Below are 22,051 nucleotides of genomic sequence, written 5' to 3'. Positions count from 1 at the left end.
CTTTTCTGAAACTTTTATTTGTAAAATTTGTGAGAAGACAGTTTTGGGCTGTGCCGTTGTATTCTCTCAATCATATTATATATTATAATTATGATTTGTGATTGTCGATGAAATAAATAAATCAATAAATTTGTGCTAGTCATCAACATGTGTAGCACAACAGAGTAGACTTCAAGAAGTTCTTACAAAAAAGGGTTATAATTCAACATAAAGGAATGAAAATCTATCTGATAGATACCACTTACTGAAACCTAACTAATAGGAATAACATCTCGCGATTTTATAGTTTCTCTTGAAAAAAAATGATAAAATACTGTAATGATATTCTAATGAAAAATGTTACCCATAATTTATGAAAAATGTGACTTTCCTGAGATATTTTCACTTCTTAATACATTTTTCACGTATACACTTGTCAAGATTTTCTTAGGCTTGCTCAGATCTATGACTGGTTCAGTGTAAGAATGCAATCAATTTCCATGATTTCTGAAATTTTCACTATATCATAACTGCAAGAGTCAAAACTGATTGTTTCCTTAAAAAAGTGAACCTGAAATCAGCTAGAGAGCTCAGATAAAGTGCAACAACTGTGCATGATTTCTTGAATTTTTACCATATTATAACCGCAAAATCCATAGCCAAAACTGTTTGTTCCCTAGAAAAAGTAAAATGAAATAAAGCAGAGAAAACTTTTATGCTAAAACTTCTAGATTGTTTATTCCATGCTACAGGAATTATAATAAAAAAGTTCAAAATTCGGTTCTGAAAACACGAGTATGTCCCGAAAGAAAAATATATAAACAGCTTCCATGGAAGAATATTTTTTGTTATTACTGTGAACAGGAGCTTGGAGCTTCCAAAAAATGAGTTATTCATAATTTTAGATGAATTTGTATGAGAGCTAGAGTTACATTAGTCCACCTGAGTGACATTGTCATGACTCACGTTTGACATGTGCTAAACAGCGCTCTCTCTTTGTGTGACAAAGGGCGTCTGTGTTCCAGCATGCTGCTTCGGTGTGTAGCAGGAAGAGGGTGACTCGGGGACAGGGCTCAACAAATTTGACGGCTCATGCACGCTGGCTTTGGTCCACGGTGTCATGTTGCATGCCATGTGTTGACTGTCGCATTCTAGACCCTAAACCAATTGCCACAAACATACATTCTTCAATCATACACTTTACATCAATTAAATGAATCAATTATTGTATCATTCTCATCATCTCTAAAGTTATACTAATTCTTAAATGAAGAATGTTTCTATTTTATTTCTGTCCTTGTAATCAATTTACAGTATTCACATATTTGAACATCATTGAATAATGTTTATTTGTATTGAAACATTTGGCAAAGAAATTTAATTTTTTGTTGAATATTTCGTAAGTCGCGTTTACACCAAAGTTATTAACAAATTGTAGATAACTTAAGCTTTAGAGATTCTATTAGATTGAACATAACTTATCATACACATGATGAACATAAATGTGTTTGTCAAGTTCCGTTCAATCTAATAGAATCTATAAGAATTAACAAAATTAACAAAATGTTAATAAGTTATTAACATTTTGTTAATAACTTTGGTGTAAACCCAGCTTTAGAGTGTTCTACGAACCTATCTATTCCAAAATAATAAACAGTACATTGCGTCATACAACTGCCGTCGGTAGTTTTCAATTTATTCAATTCAATTCACAATACAAGAGACAAGATACATTTACATAGATAACATATCTAAAAACAAATTTGTGAATATTTTCCCTACATAGACGAATCTGTGTGGGGAAGTAACAGTACAAGAAGTACATGAGAAAACAATTATTCAAAATAAAAAACTCCAATTGAAAGCAAATAAACTCAAGACAGACAATTATCATTCTATAGGAAGCTTGAATTATTGAAAGAGCAGTCCATTAATCTAAAAAAAGCATAATAGAACTTCTCCAGAAATAGATTCGTAGTCAGAAGTAACTATTTCTCGATCACATCATAGCAACGTTTTCCTTAAAAAACTAAATGTTTGTTTTGAAATGGATCCAAGTTGCAACAGATGATTTTCTTGAAATGAGTCCAAATTTCTATAATATAAAGGCTTTTTATATTTACTTGGCTTGAAGTAGTGGAAGAAATATTGTTTGTATGGTGCTGTTGTTTTCTCTAGCTTATTGATTGTGGAAATAATAAACTACCATAATGCTCATTTCCTACAAACTTCATTTCGCACTTTTCTTGATTTTAGAAATCAATTTCTTTTCAATACCGTTGATATTTGTTGCAGTTTTAATCAATGTCTAATACGAATGAAGAAGCATAAATCAAAGAGCATCTCTTGATTCTTATCACAGTAATAATTATAAATATATTATAGTTTAATGTTTGAGTTATTTTTGTACTTTTGCGTGTATTTTCCAATATATTAGTTTTTGTTTTTGTGAATTATTTTGAGGCAATAAATTTGATTTGATTCATAGTTGAATTGAGGCAGGTACAAATATCCTGTAATACAATAGTACTAATTAGAGCTAATTGGATTGCATAGAGTTCATAATGCAATGAGACATAATAGCATTGTTGCATTATCAATGCTATCATTGAGATGCTAGTCAGTAAATAATTGATGTGACTCACAAATTGAGCAGTTAAGGCCTGATAGGACTCCAGCCCTACCATGGGACTAATGGCGACATCCCATTGCGTTCTTTTTGACTGTCCAAGCAGACTCGCATTTATTATTTCAGTATGCGTACATTCCGAATCTGAAATGAATAACCCAATTTGTAACACCAATTCTTAACACCTTGAAGGGTTCATAGTTACAAAATTACCTATCGCTCTCTCTTCCTCTCCCTTTCAGTCAATTAATCAAACATTCAACCAGCCAATCAATCAATCAATCAATCAATCAAATATTTAATCATTCAATCAATCCATCTCTTGACATGAATGACTATAATTACAACGAAATGAATCACGCAATAAAAGTTAGTGTTTAACCTTATTCAAATTGAATAAAAAATTGTTGATATTGGGTTGAAAAATGAAAACATTGAATGAAAACCAGAGCTCGTTATTTTTAATAATGAAAATCATAATAATGAGAGATCATCTTCATGAGGAAAACCGTTTGTGAACTCTTAGTAATGAGTTCACCGAATAATGTGAATTAAACTTTTCACGCATGAGTTTCAGATACAGTACTCTCCGATTTTAATTAGGAAACATATTTTTATTTGTGATAGGGGCTATTTCAAGAGATAAAATTGAAATGTGTAAATCACAGGTGAAAAAATACATGGTATAACACGAGTTTTTTATTTACGGTTATTCCTCAACATTTCCTCGTTCTGAAACAATAACGAATACTGTTTTTCCGAGCAAATTAGTTCCACATTGATTAATAAAAAATGATGAGATAATATCCATGATATTCCGAGAGCTAAGCAGGTTTTGCAATAAATCATAATCATAACCTCAGATCATTCACTGGAACTGAGTTATGGTTCAAAACTTCCTGCTTGACACAAAGTTTTCCTCTATTAAAATCATTTCGATCTAAACCGTTTCACCCAGAATTGAAACGAATCTGGGTAAAATCAGTAGGCCTACCTTATATGAAACAGCCTCTAATTTGACCGTACGGTATTATCCGCACAAGGCATTTGATTAAGAACATCAAATGGAAGTGAGAACAGTAATTATAGATTCTAATTTTCCAGAAGAGTTAAATCAACGGATTTGTCGGACTTGTCAATTACCGTGAGAGTGAAAAAATTGTAAATTGGAAAATTACAGAGACCACTAGTGGTTTGCAGAGGGGTTGAATTACTGAATTACTCACCGTTGGAGTGTGGTATCAAATCAGGGTTTTTGTCGTCTTCAATATTGGTTGTGAGGCTGAGCAGCATGATGGACTTGGCCTGATTGTCTGGCTCCGAGCTTTGATGGGGAGAGGGAGACCTTTGGTTGCGTCGGTATCGTATCATGATCCCCACAGCACAGCCTAGAAATAGGCTGACTATGATGACACCACCTAGAATGGCTTCCAACAGGTACACAGGACTTGCTGCAAAAGAGACAACAATGATTTATGTAAACATTTATCAATAATTAACCCTTAAATTGTACATTCTTCAAGAATAATGATACTTCAAACATTAATGTGACATAGTTTTCAACAAGCGGGTCTGTTCGTCTGACTTAGGGCCGGCATTTAGCTAAGTTCAAGACTTAAAGGCTGTTCAGTACACTTTTTTTTATTAAACTTAGATAATCTTTTTCAATATAATTATTAAGATCATTATAACAGTGAAAAAAGTGGCAACTGAAATTTTTAAGTGGTCTAATAAGCGAGTCATGGGTTGTTGAAGTGCTAAACTCCGTTTTCTTTCCAGATCATAAACGGTTTCGAATTTATATTGATTTTTTTTAATACATTCAGTATATTATTGGCTTTGTTCTCATATGCGTTTTTTCGCAATTTATTCAAAAATAAACAAGTTATCGAATTTACAAAAAATGTTTACTTTTTTATTCATGAACGATATGGGGAATAAAATGTTTTAGTATGGAAAGATACATTTTTTGAATTTTAAGAGAAGTTCTGCTAATATAGTCGAAACCGTTTAAGATCTGGAAAGAAAACGGATCACTTCAACGACCCACAACTCCCATAACTCGCTTGCTTATTAGACCACATAAAAATTTCAGTTGCCACTTTTTCTCACTCTTATAATGATCTTAACAATTACATTGAACAAGATTATCCAATTTAAATAAAAAAGTGTACCGAACAGCCTTGAACAGTTGGAGTCAGAAAATTGGCAGTCCACGTTTAAATTAAGTTACGAAAAACTAGAAAATTTAACACAAAATAAAATAAAGAGAAAATTGTGTAAAGTGTCAGCTATTTAATTCGAATTATTTAGGAATGCTTAATTTTGTCAAGGAAAAGCGTTTCCAATTACACAAATGAGAAAATAAATATTATCATGAAAACTGAGACTACGCCCCGTTTCGGAAAGCCAGTTTTCTGAATTCTGTTGTCTAAAGTCTAGAACTTAGCTATATCCCGAGCTCAGAAACCGGCCCTTGAAGTTTCAAGCTATATTCTTGTAAGGACAAGATTAGTTCATTGATGGATTCTATTGTTCATTAGAGAATACCTCTTAATAATAATAATATCATCGTTTGACCTGCCAGGCTCAGGTCTGGTGTCAGAGAGGTCGCAACTGATCAATTTCAGGGCCTCTGATATTAACTAACAACTGATTTTAAGCAGTCTGGACCGACGACTTAACGTGTCCATCCGAAACATGAGAGTGGCCCGAGAAAAATATCTTTCCCGGGCTTGGTTCGAACACCGGTCTCAATTATGGAGCCAGCATCTAATCCACTCGATTAAAATCGGTTACTCCAAAATATCTCTTGAACTGAAATGTATCATGAAAAATTTAGAAAATATATCATAACGTTTGTTCACTTTTCTCTAAGATCAAGCTTACATCATCAAGATTGATTACTGTCCCTCTTATATCACTTAGAGATAGACCTTCAACTATATCATGTGATCTTAAAACAGCTTCAACCGAACATTTTGAAATGGAATTCCGTATTAACATTGATCAATCTGTGATAATCTAGCTTTTGGTGAAAACTCGACAGACTTCAGGATTTGTTCTGCCTTGTGTGAATGCAACTGAGATTGGCAAGATGATGAAATGACAGGTTGAATGACAGCTACTGTGAAATGTAACATATTGAAATGACACTGTCACTAACATGTGTGTCACTGGCATTATATCATATCTCGTCTGGCATCCGACCTCTGTACTCCAGTTATTATTTGGTTTCATGTTTCCTCGTGGATCATTTTTTCTGAATAATACCCTCTATAGAAATGAAAACAAACAGTAATGAATATCACTCGGATACTCGGATGTGTTCATATTCCTCATTTAAAGCATAAATATGTGATGCTTGGGTGCTATATCATAATTATTCAAACGGAATAGGCCGATATTTCGATGAAGAGTCTCTAATATGATGGATCATCAATTATGACTGATTGGCATTCTATCTTCTTCTGAATTCATCTATCGCGTTTCTCATGGAAACAATGGTCCGGTAAATATTTTTCCATCATCCTTCAATTTTTATTCATTTTTCATTAACTTTCTCACATTAGGGAACCAGTATCGAGAAGTTTCTAATATTCCTCCTCAAACATCTTTGAAATTACAATTGAAATTGTACCAAAACTCTTACCAATTAAAAATTTATCTTGTACCAATTGCTCGAATTGATTTCAATATTAAGAAAAATCTTAATCTTTTTCCATTTGATTTAGATAGAACTACGAAGAGAGAATAGGGAATTAGGGATAGTATGAGAGACAAGTTAGCGTGCTAACTTTTGAGCTTGTTGTTATTATTATGTGTTGGTGCCTGATGCAGGAAGTTGGTCTTATTCGACTTATCATCATCACGATCCTTATTATGCTAGACCTAACAAAGAAATTGAGACATCTTCCACGGCTGTTACTCTAAAATGACCACGGAATGACATTTGCGCCCGGACTAAATTCTGTCCGCAACCGTATTGAAAATGAGATATAGGTTGTGATAAATAATGTTTTCAGAAGCTGTTGAAAATCGAGAGGAATAGAGCGAAATTACCACAGAATAATTCGATTTTGAACAGACAATATCAACCGGAAAATATGATTTAAATAAATTATATTCATTACCTTAAAGCTTACATTGTTATGATTGGTTTGTCAAACCAATTATTATTTTGTGTTTACTGCAGAAAACTAACTGCATGTTTGACGCATCATCACTTCTGAACTACGAACTGATTCGCTTGAAATTTTCCATAGAGTTTCTGAATATACCGAGGTTGGTTCTAGGTCATCGTATATGGTTATAGGTGATTGTATAAGAAGAACCGAATACATAACCTATTAACTTGAGTGCTGATAGGAAATGACATTGGGTAATACGGCAAGGCAGAACATTCAAAAGGATCTCTCTGTCGATAAAAGCCATAAGAATAATAATAGGTGATTGTCTTAAAGACAAAAAATGATAGGACAATACTTTAATTTTTCAGCATAGATTTATGAAACTATCATTTTAGGGACTCCCCACCAACAAAAGCCAAACGAATCCACTTTTTACTATCATTTTTTTACTATCAATCTATTTTTGTTTTTCACAGACGCTTGCGGAGCACGGGTTACACCTGCTTGTTTGTAATTGAGTAATTTACTTGTGCTTGGGTAATGAGGGTAATGAGTTGTGATGATGACATAATTTAAACCTCATGTGCGTCGCGAAATTCGAGCCAATGACTGTTGATGTTTCAGCACTTTATCTGTATAAGCTACCGCAGTTAATGTTGGAAATCATGTTGGCGAAAATGAAATTCATGAATCGTTACCCAAAGTACACAAAATTATTAATGTCCAATATATTTTCACAAAGTTATCGAGTTTTTTATGAAAGTGGAAAAATGATAAATTTCTAATATATTTTCATAAAGTTATCAAGTTTTTCATGAGAGTGGAAATATTTGAGTTGATAAGGGTTGAGAATTGTCATGAAAATTCAAGTTGAAATCACGTGATTCAAGTCAACAAGCTACTGAGTAATTCCCAGATAATTTTGAATTGCAATCAAGGAAATTTCAGCTGAAGCATCAAACTTAAATTCTGTCTTCTGCGATCTACTCGGAGGATTTCAAATCCGTCACAGACAAGAGTTTAATTTTAATCTGTTTGCGGTAGAGAGTCGATGTGAAACGAAAAATGCTTTGTTATGAATGGGGAACACTGTTCCACGAAAACAAACCTCTTCAAGTTCAGTGCGCTGTTGCACGGTGGTTGGGTTGGAATCAATTCGATAGATGGTGCCATTTTAAATTACTATTTGAAGTGGCGGTTCCGTTTGGAAAATCTCATCAAAGATGAGAGATTCATTCGGAGGGAACGGAATGGGAAATTCAACGTATATGCTCTCAATTAAGTTACCACTGCAGTTTGATTTCCCGATGTTCCGTTTGATAAGTCAGCCAGTACGAGAAAGGTATTTGATTATGAATCCAAGTGTGGTTAGTAATATAGATTCATACCTAAACCATATCATAAGCTCGTATAGAGTACAGTAACTATGTAACCTATACTGTAGTATGGAGTAGAAAATTATACCTTTGTGGAGCATGACAGGAGAAGATTGAAGCTCATTTGTTTTTGGACTGGAGAACGTTTGTTGAGTTTCTTGTATGTTTTCCTTACTCATGTTCAGACAACTCAATTTTCAAAACGATAACACCAATTCTCGGAAATTTCCCGCTCTTCACTCCTCTGAAAAGAGTATACAAGGAAACTATAACTCAATATTCAACTGAACCAGTGTTTCGGCAGTGAAGAGAACAATGAAAGATACCTTTGTAACTTAAGTCTCGAACGTAACTATTTTGATTATTTGCTTTCGAATTATTTGAATCTCCTTTCTGCTTTTTCCATTCTCTAATAATGCTCTTCCATTTTTTACAATTGGAAATTCTCCCATTATGACGCTCTGACCAACACATTTAGCATCACAATCATCACGATACAATATTATAAACTTCATAAACAATTTAATTTATGAACAACCAGGCTGGAGAAAAGATGGTATCTATGCATGGTTAAGGCAAAGGCAGACATTTAAACATTTTAGAGGGTACTGAGATTATAAACACGACATTAAAACAATATCTTATGTCTAGTTCACATGAAGCGACTCATTCTAGCCACTAATTTAGTATTATCTTAGAGTAGTAGTTGAATTTTTTCACTTCTTGCTATTACCCTTTCAAATTTGAATTTGGCTTCTTTCTTCATATAAGCTTTTCTACCTTCGTTTTTTGTTATAGTTTTTGTATTTTCGTGTCTACTATTTTCCAAATTGTAGTATTCTTTCTTCCTCTATCATACTATTCTTAAGGTTTTGTCAGTTACTAAGATTCTCTTCATTGAGTGTTCTTTAACGTTTCCCATGACCATATTTGGAATACTTGGGCGTGTCAGTAGACAGTAAAGCTCAACCTATATTGGTCCACAGATATTGGCCAATCGTACGGCTTCATCCTTACTATAGTATTCTACTGTTCGATGTTGAAGCACTCAGTTTACTGATCTTTCCAATAGAGATGAATAATGTTTTAACAACCAAAACTAGTATCTAAGATTGATAAAAAAATCAATGGTTTTAAAGTCATCAGTCGTTTCCATTCAAAACATTCAATCCAATTCAATTCATAGCTTCAAAGTTACAGTATTTTTCGAAGTGACATCAAATTTATCGCAACCTACCAACGATAAAGTACATGATTGATAATTATCGTACCTTTTATACATTACACAAAAATATCGTATATTCATGTAGCGTTAGTTATAGAGCCAATTGAAGTAACAAAGACACTGTTCCTTGTTATGTCATGATCTGCATTTGTTTTCTCGTTCAAAAAGCCCCAAAGCTATATAATTTAACTAGATTACAACCTCAATGATTTCAAACAATGATGCCAATTTGTCATGTTAATGGTACACGATTCTATTCAGCCATCTATTGTGAGCGCTTTATAATGGAGAAAATATATAGATGTGTTATTCAATAGCTATATTTAAATCTTGTAGCTGAAACTAGATGAATGATTTCTATACTGAACCTCATGTATTTCATGTGATTAACATGTTTTGCACTCTTTTAAAAAAACTATTGAAGCTGTACTCATAGCCCTGGAATTATCTGATAGTGTAGGCCTATACAGGTATGTTATGTTGAATCAGTTACCATTATTAACCCTCATACAGAAGCCCTGAATTATTTTTAGACTCACATACCTCACCCAAGCCAGTCACGTCACATATCACTGTTTCTAAATTATCTCTCAAACTCTTTCATCTTGTATCGCGCTGATGAACAAATTTTGAGACTATTGAAAAATAATTGGATTAATGATTAGGAATGATCAGTTATGCTGAAGAAAACTTGTCAATCTCATTATTAATAGTCCGAAAGAATTAATAGATGGATATTATATTTTTGGGGAATTGTTATACTCGTGAAGTTTGTAAACCATACCAGATAGGGAATCCTTATATCTAAGAAAGTGAATCCTAACATAACTTCCTATCGTAGTTCTCTAGGCTATCCTAACATCAAATTACTGGACTGGATGTAGATGTTTCTTCCACTTTTTCCTAAACAAACTCATAGACAGTAAACATCTCATTTGTATTGGAGAACAATAATTCTAACGATAGGCTAACTCAAAAAACTCTTTTTGTCATACTTACTTAATTGCATCTGTTTTGCATGCATTGAATCAGCTGTTTGCAGAACAAGAAAACATATGATTTTCATTACAGCAAACTATACTGTAAAGAGATCATAATGTTTTCTTTACAGTCGAGTATGTTTCCTAGAGTTCTATAGTTAATATAGTCCTATGTTAATATATCATAATAACTCAAATAATTCAAGAACTCATCTAAGAAGTTTCAAGTTATAAGAACTCATCTGAAATCTTATAAAATAGGCCTTTATTATTTTATTTGAGCTCGATGGGTCTGTCTGTTATGAACTAGGCACTACGGGCTAGGTCATGCTTATAAAATGCAGTAACTCGAGCATAAGCAGGTAATGGTTTGTTTCTCAGCAATATTATTCTTTCTCAGATAAATATGGCAAAAAATATTGTACGTAACTTGTACAGTAACGTATTTACCGCATTCGTATGATAATTCTGCCCTCAACTACGTTTCGGGCAGAAACAATCATACTTATGCGGTAAATTATCGTTACCGGACTTGTGAGGTAAAGTACTATTTCGAAGCGGGAAAAATTCTGTATTGATCAATATTATTCAAGACATGGGAAACTAACACTGAAAGTTTCGAGTTTCAAGAATCTTGATGATCAGTAATAAAAAAGAATTGGTAATAAGAATAACAGATCTTGATTTAAACAATTTATCACAAGAAGAAAATGGGAATCATCAATGATTGTTTATATTATCAATGATAAAATGAATGATTGAAAATGATCAATGATCAGAAGGACAAGGTCACAGCTGTATCATCGAAATGATAAAGTATCATTTTGTTGATACAGAAGCAACTTAGCGCTTCTCAATAGAGGAAGTTGACATTCCTGAAATGTTTTCGAATATACAGGTGGAAATTTGGCTTTACTAGTAGGAGGAGAAGGAGGAGGAGAAGAAGAAGAAGAAGAAGAAGAAGAAGAAGAAGAAGAAGAAGAAGAAGAAGAAGAAGAAGAAGAAAAAGAAAAAAAAGAATATTATTTATTGATTGTAGATGTTACCTGGATCAGTGCGCCTATGCTGGGTGTTGGCATGCCCCAAGGTGGTGACAGAGAGAATGACCGCGCTGTTACTACGTCCCTTTGCATTGGTGGCGTAGACATGCATCGTGTAGCGACTGCCAGGCTCCAGGCCGCTCACCACGAACTCCGGCTGCAGCCGACTGGTCACATTGGACACGACTCGGTCGGTCTGTGACTGCGACTGGAGTCGCACCTCCACCACCCACGCCTGGCGCAGTCCGCCGCTGAAGCCTCAAGAGCAGCTTACCTGCACCCAGTTGTGGCTGCGGCTCGCTATGCTGCAGTTGTGCGGCGGGTCCGGCTTGCCTGCAAATGCAAAACAATCCACATCAACTGCCAACAATGGAGCAAGTTATGGATTTCAAAGAGAATATGATGTATACATTGTATTGCAAAACAATAATTATCAACTGCCAAAAAAAGGAGTTAATTATGGAGCTCGTTGAGTCGAAGAGAATGGGATGTAGACTTGTATTGCAAAACAATCATTAATGATATCTTTATGATAATTATTATCAATATCAGTTACCAACAATGGAGGAAATTTTGGATTTCAGAGAGAATAGGATGTAGACTTGTATAGCAAAACAATCATTATCGATTGCCAAAAAAAGGAGTTAATTATGGAGCTCGTTGAGTCGAAGAGAATGTGATGTAGACATGTATTGCAAAACAATCATTAATGATATATTGATAATAATTATTATAAATATCAGTAACCAACAATGGAGGAAATTTTGGATTTCAGAGAGAATAGGATGTAGACTTGTATAGCAACACAATCATTATCAACTGCCAAAAAAAGAGTGAATTATGGAGTTCGTTGAGTCGAAGAGAATGAGATGTAGACTTGTATTGCAAAACAATCATTATCATCAACATTAGCTGCTGAAAGTAAAGGAAATTATGGATTTCAAAGAGAATGTGCCGGTTGTACAGAAGCCGGTTAAATTTTAATCGTGATTATTCCACAGAACCAATCAGAGAAGCCGTCTCATCAAAAAGGCCTTCTCTGATTGGTTCTCGTGAAATTAATCACGGTTAAAATTTAACCGGCCTTGGTGCAACCGGGCCAATGTGGTGTAGACTTGTATTGCAAAACAATCATTATAATCAACATCAGTTGTCAAAAGTGGAGGAAATTATGGATTCAAAGAGAATGTGGACTTGTATTGCAAAAAATCATTATCAATTGCAACAATGGAGAAAATTACGGATTCCTTTGAATAAAAGCATGGAGAAACAATAGCATAAGTAGATATCCCATGGTATAGGGCGTTTATGTCGTAACTTTTACTGTTATCTCAAGCCGATTACTGTCGATTATTGTCGAATTTTACTGGTTTTTTGGGGTGAGAGTGTATGAACGGCACAATATGAGAGACTACCAGCGTCACACAGCTTCACGGGGAAGAATTTTGTGGACTATCGGCTTGAGATAACAGTAAAAGTTGCGACATAAACGCCCTATAAAATGGGATATCTACTTATGCTTTTGTTTCTCTATGATAAAAGATAATGAGACAATTGATGTTCCTTTCCACGACGAAACACTATATAATAACTTTGTTATACACATACACAGACACTGTGTAACTAGTAAATATTTGAAAAAAAACACTTACTTTTCTTGGAGTATTGAGGAATGAGCCTGAGGCTGATGAAGCTCCTCTTCAGGAGTGAATGCTTTCCTTAATACTCCAAGAAAAGTAACTGTTTTTTCAAATATTTACAAGTGACACAGTGTATGAACTATAACAAAGTTATAATGAGATATTTAGAATGTATTGTATTTCAAAACAATCATTATTATCAATATCAATTGCCAAGAGTGGAGGAAATTATGGATTTCATTGAATAAGAAAAATGGAATGTAGATTTGTATTGAAAAACAATATTATTATTATCAAAATAAATCAATCACTCAATGTTTTCAAGCTAGTCCGCTCTTGAACGAATGCAATTTTTGAGAAAAACATTTTTGTTCTCTGCTCTTCTTCAAAACTTTGAACAGAGCACGAAAAAATAAATGCAGGCCAATGAGAGAGTAGAGAATAGATAGAATTAAGTTTTTTCTAATAATACTGTTATCATGCAATGATATGTAATTTCTTCCCTGTAGCTCTCTCCAATAATATTGTTATCATGTAATTTATCTCCGATAGCTCTTTCCAATAATATTTTTCCTATAATACCAAAAAACGAGGATTCGAAATTAACAGGATATAATGAGCCTACAAAATATAGGGCACTCACCAGCTGGAACAATCTGGAAGACACAGGGTGACGCCTGGATGCCCATCTCATTTTCCGCCGAGCACAGAATTGTGCCGAAGTCTGTTTCTAGAAGTGGCCGATAGGTGACGACACTGCGCCCACCACTTGTTACTGCCGCCGCATCCAAACTGCGTGAAGCATTTCTGCCGCTACTGTTGTTACTGTCACTACTGCTGCTACTGTTGAATGTCCACTTGAACCGGCTGGCGGGAGGGTTGGCCTCCACACTGCATGCTACCGTCAACTCCTCGCCCCTCGCTGTGCCTTGCACCACCACGTGTTTGCTCGAACAGCTCGGCTCATCTGGAGACAACATGAAAGTCAATGCCTTCCGCAGTTTATCGCTGGAGTTTCGAGTGCTTACCTTAGGCCTCTACTCTACTTTCTTATCTATAGGTGTTTACGAAGCGAGTATAACTTCCAACCAACAAGCTCTAATATTACAAAATAATCTTTGAGACAAATATTATTCGTTGGTGTCACTTGTTGCACGGAAAATTTAGAACAGTAGCAGCTACACACCCAGCAGTAGTTTTACACACATCAATAGTAAGATTTTTTGCACTCCATATGAATTAGTATTAGATTAAACAGATGATGTTTGTCGAGATCCGTTTAATCTGATAAAATTCATAAGGACGGCAAAAAATCAAACGTCCAAAAATCTATGTGTGTAACTGGCTATGTGTGTAACTGCTATTTATGTGTGTAACTGTAATGCAGTGGTTTATCTGTTCATACTGTACCATGCCGTGAACTTGATAATCAATATTACTATACTGAAGCACTAATATTATTTCTGTATCTAAATCATATAACATGATGGAATTGGATAAAGCGACAATCACTTCAGTTTTCAACAGTTCAAATAGAATGTCCAAGATTGAAAAACTATCATTATATCAGTTTATATTGTAAAAACACTTCACTTTTTTACAAATTAATAAAAAAAATATAAAAATCTTGAAGTACTCTTTATTTTTTAAAAACTTTAAAATATTTCAACAACTAGTTTCGACCCTAACTCAGGTCATTTTCAAGTAGAAATGTCATTTATTTGAAAATGAAACATGTTACTTGGAAATGACCTAAGTTAAGGTCGAAACTAGTTGTTTTTAACTATTTTAAATTTTTTAAAAAATAAAGGGTACTTCAAGATTTTTATAATGGTTTTATTAATCAGTTTATATTGGTATAGCGAAACAATTAAACAAACTTCTTCCACTGGGAATTTCACACTTGAATCTAATTTTTGAGAATTTCTCTTCATTTTCTGATTGAAAGAGAATGATTCACAGGGAAATCATTTTTCTCAAAGGGGAATTTCAGATTACAATATTGCGTCGGTACATTTGATGTTATGATTGAATATTACTACTTGAGCGTTTCCAATATTAACTGACAGATGTAAATTTCTTAGTGGGTTTTGAGCTTGAAAGAATAATGATCATAATATATTATAGAGATAGAGTATGGTTACAGGTTATACTGACATTTCACGTCCAAGACGAAAGGATCACTGGCTGACTCGCCTTCAGCGTTGGATGTCAGGCAAGTGTACACGCCAGACAATTTCCTAGAAACTGACTTCAATATCAAGGTTTGATTCTCCTTTGTTTCCCAGTTACTGCTATTGAAATTCAGCTTATCTCCCTGCAAGGGATTATTCTATCAGATAAACAAATATTATTTCCATTCTTGTTCCAAAAAAAACATAGCATACATGTATAATAATACCTATACCTATATAACTAGTGAGTTTAGTGGGAGCTAGAAAATTTATATACAATAATGCCACGATGATCAAGATTTCTATAGAATCAGTAAGAGAATGCTTCGGTTCTAGATCATAATATCCTCTGACTGGTATCACGATATTAAAATACAAAATTACGATATTCAAATACGATTTTTATACAATCGTACAATCGGTGACAGAATGCTATAGTGCTAAATCATAATATCCACCTGACTAATTTAAAGATATTTAAATATAACTACGATACTCAAATACGGTTTATATACAATCGATGAGAGAATGCTTTGATGCTGGATCATAATATCCACGTGACTGCTATCACGATATTTAAAAGAGAATTAATTCCGTGAATTGACCAGTAGCTATATTGAGTTGAAGCGACCTGTATTGATAATTAATTCACTACTAGAAGCACTTCCAGTATTTCTTCCGCCATTAAGATTGATAAAACAATTTTCAAATTTCATTAGGCGAACGGCGGAAATGCAGTTTTACTTAATCATTGTTACCTGGAAGAAAGGATCATTTTCATACACTTTTATCCAGTCCACTGAATTTTGAATTGAATGTGAATTGATGATATTTGACAGAGGAGGAATGAGATTTTGTTTGGATATGCGTGTGCTCAAATTCTTTGTTAATAGCACGATAATACTTCTACAGTATTACAATGATTATTGCAAGCTCATCATGCTGAAGACGACGTTGGTGAAAATTATTATGTAAAGGTCTGTAAAAATTCATATCAGCTTGTAGTAAAATTTTTCACTTACATTGTACGTCCATAGAATTTTGTCGACTGGAGGATTGGCTTGAATTCTACATTCCAAATAGACATCCATCCCTTCTCTTATCCTAGACGAGTTGGTATCATTCCTCACATTCAACGAAATTATTGGAGCAACTTGAAACAATCACAAATAAATGTCAAATTATTCCTCTCAAGGATGACTCAATTCATATTAAGTGTGACACGTTCTTAATATGAAGTACGGTGTATTCCCTGATAAATTAAAAGAGTCAAAATTAGTACCCATTCACAAAGGCGGTGAGGGAAACGTTGCAAATAATTTCAGACCTATTACTCTTGGGAATTCTATTGGTAAGGTTTTTGAGAAGTGTATGATGTTTCGCTTTGTTGAACATCTTGCTGAAAATCAAATTCTGGCCAAGGAGCAGCATGGGTTTCAGAAAGAAAGATCCACAAAGACGGCAATTGTATCCATTTTTGAGGATATAATTGATATGATGGATAAGGGTGAGAAAGCTGTTGGAATCTTTCTGGATCTAAGCAAAGCTTTCGATTGCGTTGATCATTCAATTTTGTTAAGGAAGCTGGAGTTGGTGGGTGTGAGAGATGTTGAACTGGAATGGTTCAGGTCCTATCTCCTGGATAGGTCTCAGTGTGTGGAAATAACAAGGGAAGTGAAAGGGAAGATAATTCATTACTTATCGGATAGAGTATCAGTGAAGGCTGGTGTACCACAGGGCTCTATACTTGGTCCTTTGTTGTTTTTGCTATATGTAAATGATGTGCCAAAAGTTATATCCCAGGGTAGAGTTTTAATGTATGCCGATGACACATCATACATTTGCAGCTCTCAGGATGCAAGTGTGTTAGAAATAGAATCTTTTTGAACATTAATGCCATAGCCCAGTACCTCTCTCAACTCAAATTAGGAATTAATGAATCAAAATCCCATTTTTTACTATCTAAACATAGAAATAATTCCAGGCCAGATCAACTTATTAATGTACAGATAAATGAAAAAAATGTTAACCAGCCTCATTTCGTGAAATTCCTAGGGGTTGCTCTGGATCAGCATCTCTCTTGGGATTTCTATACTGATCAGCTCTGTGGGAGGATTGCATCTGGAGTCTTTGCACTCCGACAAATAAGAAGATTGAATGATACCAAACTCACAATGGCAGTCTACCACTCACTCATAATGTCACACATCCGCTATGCCATTATTGTGTGGGGTGGGTCGTGCCAGAATTTGGAGAGGGTGTTCAAGCTCCAAAAAAAGCTGTTAGAGCGATCAAAGGTATTATGCCTTTAGAGTCCTGTAGGAACCACTTTAAAGAATTAGGCATACTAACCGTTCCCTCTATTTATATCTATGAGGTGATTATGCATGTTAGAAGACAGACAATGACTAGAAATGCTGATTCGCATGGATACAATAATAGAGGAGACTATGCTTCACTGTATCACAGAACAGCTCTTTTTGAGAAGAAACCTACATATATGGGCCTTAAATTTATTAGAAAGCTTCCTACTCACTTGAAAAATTGTGAAGATGTCAATGTTTTTGAGAAGGATTTAAAAAGTTTTTTGATGCTTGGAGTATTCTATACCACAGAAGAGTTTGTGTGTAGAGAGGGTTCCTTTGTGTGATTTTTTTCTTCTTTTTATGTAATACTGTATGTATTATAAATTTTTGACAATTCCTATACTCTGATTAGAGTCTCTGGGAAGCTTTAAAAACAAAAAAACAAACAAACAAATATTATCATTAGGAGGGATTTTTCAGGCTCAAGTCGTTGTTTCAGTTGAATGAAAACTACTTGACACAATCAAAACTACTAATTTATTAAAGCAATTTGGAATATTATTTTCGGTTGAAATACTTTTGATCTTTATTGAACTGAGATGCCATTGGCAGCAGTTCATATAGTATGGGTGAAATTGTACGATTGGCCGATAGCTGTTGACCAATGAAGTTTGAGCTCTACTGTCATTGGCCGAGACACGCCCAAATATTGTAATGAAAGCCGATGATAAGTTTCTCTTCATTTATTATTATTTAACGGTTCTCATGACTGTATTTGAAATACTTGGGCGTGTCTAGTATCGGTCAACCTTCATTGGTCAATATGGCTAATGACCAATCGTGAATCTTTACGCGTATCAGCAGCAGTTCTATGTTCAAGCTTTCAGCCTACTACATATTTGTAATGGTGCAGCAACCGAAACTAATATCTCAAATTGTATCACTAATTAGTGGTTTTGACAATATCAAATCGTTCAATAAGGATAACTACCATGAAATCACAGAAATTTTGGATTATTCATGTTATTGGATTATAATTAATAAAACAATATTGAAACTTGAAGAACCCTCTATTATTTAAAATGTCACAACGACTAGTTTCGACCATAGATCAAAATGATTCATTTTCAAGATGAAAATGTGGAGAATAAATTTTTTTGGAAACTATAATTTTTGGGATTATAGTTGTTTCTGAAGTGAAGATAGTTTCTTTAGAAACAAGATACTGTAGTAACAATAAGCTCCGGTTTCTAGGAAACTCATTGAATCCAATGGACAATTAAACATTTATTTATTTATTTTTATGATTTATTCATTTATTTTATGATCCATTCTTCTTATAAGTGTCTTAGAACTTGGGCATTAATTATAAGAATACTATTCTGTTTCATGATCGTTCAGTAATTAAAAAACCAGCTAACATAATCAGGAACCTCAGCCTGTGAAGAATTGACAGAGCTCAAATCATTTATCAGACCGGGCAACAGGTGAGTGCGTTTTCATCCATTAAATTGAACAGAACGCTTTTTCATTCTCAATCCAACAAATGAAGGGCTGGATAATTGATTAACTGACATCAAAAATAATTAAAACGTCTTTGTTAATGACAAGTTGATATACACCAGCCAAGATGCATCGTGGGAGACTCTCTTATAACAAATTGGATAGAATCATACAAATTTGAACGATTTACGAAGCCTTAACTGAGCTTTCGGCTTTGAATGAGGCTTCATATTTCAGAGGAGGTTCATTAATAAAATACGACTCATTGTATTTTTTCTCTAGGGCTACTTTTAATTTATGTATAAAAATATAAATATCAGTGCCCGTTTTAAATAGTTTTGGACAAACTAATTTGAAAGGGTACTAAGATTTATATTTTTATTCATAATTATACGCCTTATTGTCTTTTTTCTTTAGGGCTACTTTTAATATGAATGAAAATATAAATCTCAGTATCCTTTTAAATTATTTTGTGACAAAATAATTTAAAAGGGTACTGAGATTTATATTTTTATCCATATTCGCCTTATTGTATGATAAAGTATTCATTACACGATGCTGATTCAATGTTGGCTTGAAACTACGTATTCAACAAATTCAGAGAAGAAAGCAAATTTCAACAGATTTGTTGAATAATTACTAATGAGATAATTGAATGATGAGATGAATATTACAGATAAAATTATTCCAAATAATCAACGTATGTGGACTGAGATGAAACACTTGAGGGAATCAGATTATAGTTCTTCATTTTATGTTAGTAAAATTATATCCTGGCTTATACACTAACCTACAATAGATGACAGTATAGCTAATTATTCAACGAATTTCACAAGGTATCAAATGAGAATGATAATATAGATATAACAGAATAAGAATGAAGAGACAAATGGAAAAGAACACTTATGAGGGTTTTAATTTGAAATATGTAAGGTGCAAATATTTAAAAATTTTGTAGATGGGTCTACCATTCAGTTACTTCCAGCCTTGTCTGAACACGCTACGGCAAGAGTCAGAATTTATTCTGAATATGTTCATACGCGTACGCTATAAATGATTTATAAACTCTCAAACTAAGTAGAGCTAGAATTTACCAATAAGGACATACAATGAAATATATCCATGCAATATGGAAAGTGGAGTTCAAATAAACACAACGCAAAATAATCAAGTAGGCCTACGAAACGTAGAGAATACTCACAATGAACATTGAGTATCCATGAATCTTGTAATTCGACAGATGGATAATGAATGTTACTTGTTCGACAGGATAATGTCTTTCCTGAATCGTTTGGTTGCGGATCAATCGTCAACGTTGCCAATGTAACATTGCCATCTGAGCTCATCTGAACAATCAGAACGAAAACAATAAATTAATTTATTCGTTCATAAAATAGTAAAATAACAGAAAACCCATTATCTTATAATAAAAACAAAAAATGTTTTACAGTGAGTGATAGATTGGGATACTCACAGTTTCCCTAGTGAATCCTCTAAGTGCTTGACCACCCTTCCACCAGGTGATGTTGGCTGGAGGCCTGGAACCAGAGCAGCGGCAAGCCACCTCGTACTTGGAGCCGGCACTCAGTGCCAGATTCTCCCCCAACAGCTTCACCTCCAGGGGGCGCACTGTAACAAAATGCACATTTTATTGTTCATGAATGATGATACCACACAATATCAATGATAAATCATGTAGCCTATTATTACTGATATTTATTATCATAAATTATTGTTACCACTCTTCTTCTGAAAAAAACACAGTTTTATTTCTATCACATCCACATTTATTGGACTTTTACACAAGGCTTTCGCATCACTACAGCTGTAACGGTTTCAACCACTACCTCCGTTTACGGAGGTAGTGTTTCAACACGATACTGCAGTCTGATTAAATAATGTGGATGTGACAAAAACAGAAAAGTGTTTCTTCAATCAATTATGGGAAAATCCCACAATATCAATCAATCCTAATTCAACAAATTTTATCACTTTTTTTTCTTGCAAGTCTTGCAACTTAGAGTCGCTTCTCGAATCCCCTCCGCCATAGCACCTTATCTCTCCAGTCATCCTCTCGCAAACATCTGTTACCACTCTATCAATAATTGCTAATACCTCTCTATAAATTTATTAATATTGGACACAAATTTTCAAATTTCAGGCACATAATGATATTAAATACACATTTTAAATATACATTTTAGTATATATAAAATAGAATTGTAGTACCCTTTAAAATTAATAAAATATTAATAAAAAACAAGAATACAAATTGAATTTTTAAATATTTTATTAATTTCAAAGGGTACCATAATTCTATTCTATAAATACAAGAAAGTAGCCCAGAATTCATACATTTTAAAAAATATGGAACATTTTAGTATAATTTACTATCGCATGAGGTAAGTGAAATCCTATATAATTTTTTGTTTCCATTGTAACAATATTTTGATCAAATATTGATCAGCTGTACATGCGGACCTATTCAGATACAATTTATTGAGCTAGTTGAACATACAACGATTTTTTTCTGTCCTCATGAATTCTACCAGATTAAACGGAGCTTGACAAACATCATCTGTCTAATCCAATAGAATTTATGAGGACGTCCAAAAATCGATGTGTGTGTAACTTGCTATATTCTTCAATACTTATCGTATCGTCGATTCGGACACATTCTCCATAGAAAATGTAGGGATGGCTCGTGATAGTTTATTGGCAACGTGGAATTATACTAATAAAATATGAGACACACGAGAGTCACCATGAATTGTTTGAGAAGATGTTTCAAGATGCACATTATTCAGATAGGTTGCAATCATCCTTCATGGAAGACTGACAGGCCATCAATTTCAATGTTACATCTTGCCACCATGCGCCATCTGCAAGAGATATTGGTGTGGATTGATTTTTATCCCATGAAAGATTCATATAGGACCTCATGCTACTAAGAGCACGATGAACTGCTGGTGGATTCAACAAGATCACAGGAAAACTTAGAGTTTTTTCGTGAATATTCCGGTTTTTTGTAATTCTGTGAGTGATTAAAGTGATTGTCCAACTTATCCA

General features: G+C 34.0%; 1 protein-coding gene across 1 annotated transcript in view; it reads right to left on the bottom strand.

Annotated features, from left to right (window-relative positions):
• The window catches only part of LOC111043638 (nephrin), a 125,723-nt gene that overhangs the window by 2,118 nt on the left and 101,554 nt on the right, over positions 1 to 22,051 (bottom strand). Inside the window, exons 6-14 of the mRNA XM_039426294.1 lie at positions 20,457 to 20,611; positions 20,184 to 20,328; positions 16,196 to 16,326; positions 15,157 to 15,316; positions 13,643 to 13,966; positions 11,366 to 11,692; positions 3,835 to 4,059; positions 2,625 to 2,752; positions 946 to 1,137 (exon numbers count right to left, since the gene is read on the bottom strand). Of these exons, the coding sequence (XP_039282228.1) occupies positions 11,619 to 11,692; positions 13,643 to 13,966; positions 15,157 to 15,316; positions 16,196 to 16,326; positions 20,184 to 20,328; positions 20,457 to 20,611 (989 nt within the window). The 3' untranslated portion in view covers positions 946 to 1,137; positions 2,625 to 2,752; positions 3,835 to 4,059; positions 11,366 to 11,618. The remainder of the gene's footprint in view (positions 1 to 945; positions 1,138 to 2,624; positions 2,753 to 3,834; positions 4,060 to 11,365; positions 11,693 to 13,642; positions 13,967 to 15,156; positions 15,317 to 16,195; positions 16,327 to 20,183; positions 20,329 to 20,456; positions 20,612 to 22,051) is intronic.

This window comes from Nilaparvata lugens, chromosome 4 (assembly GCF_014356525.2).
Source record: "Nilaparvata lugens isolate BPH chromosome 4, ASM1435652v1, whole genome shotgun sequence".
NCBI lineage: Eukaryota > Metazoa > Arthropoda > Insecta > Hemiptera > Delphacidae > Nilaparvata > Nilaparvata lugens.
The sequence above is the reverse complement of the archived record's forward strand: the minus strand, read 5'-3'. Positions and strand labels throughout refer to the sequence as shown.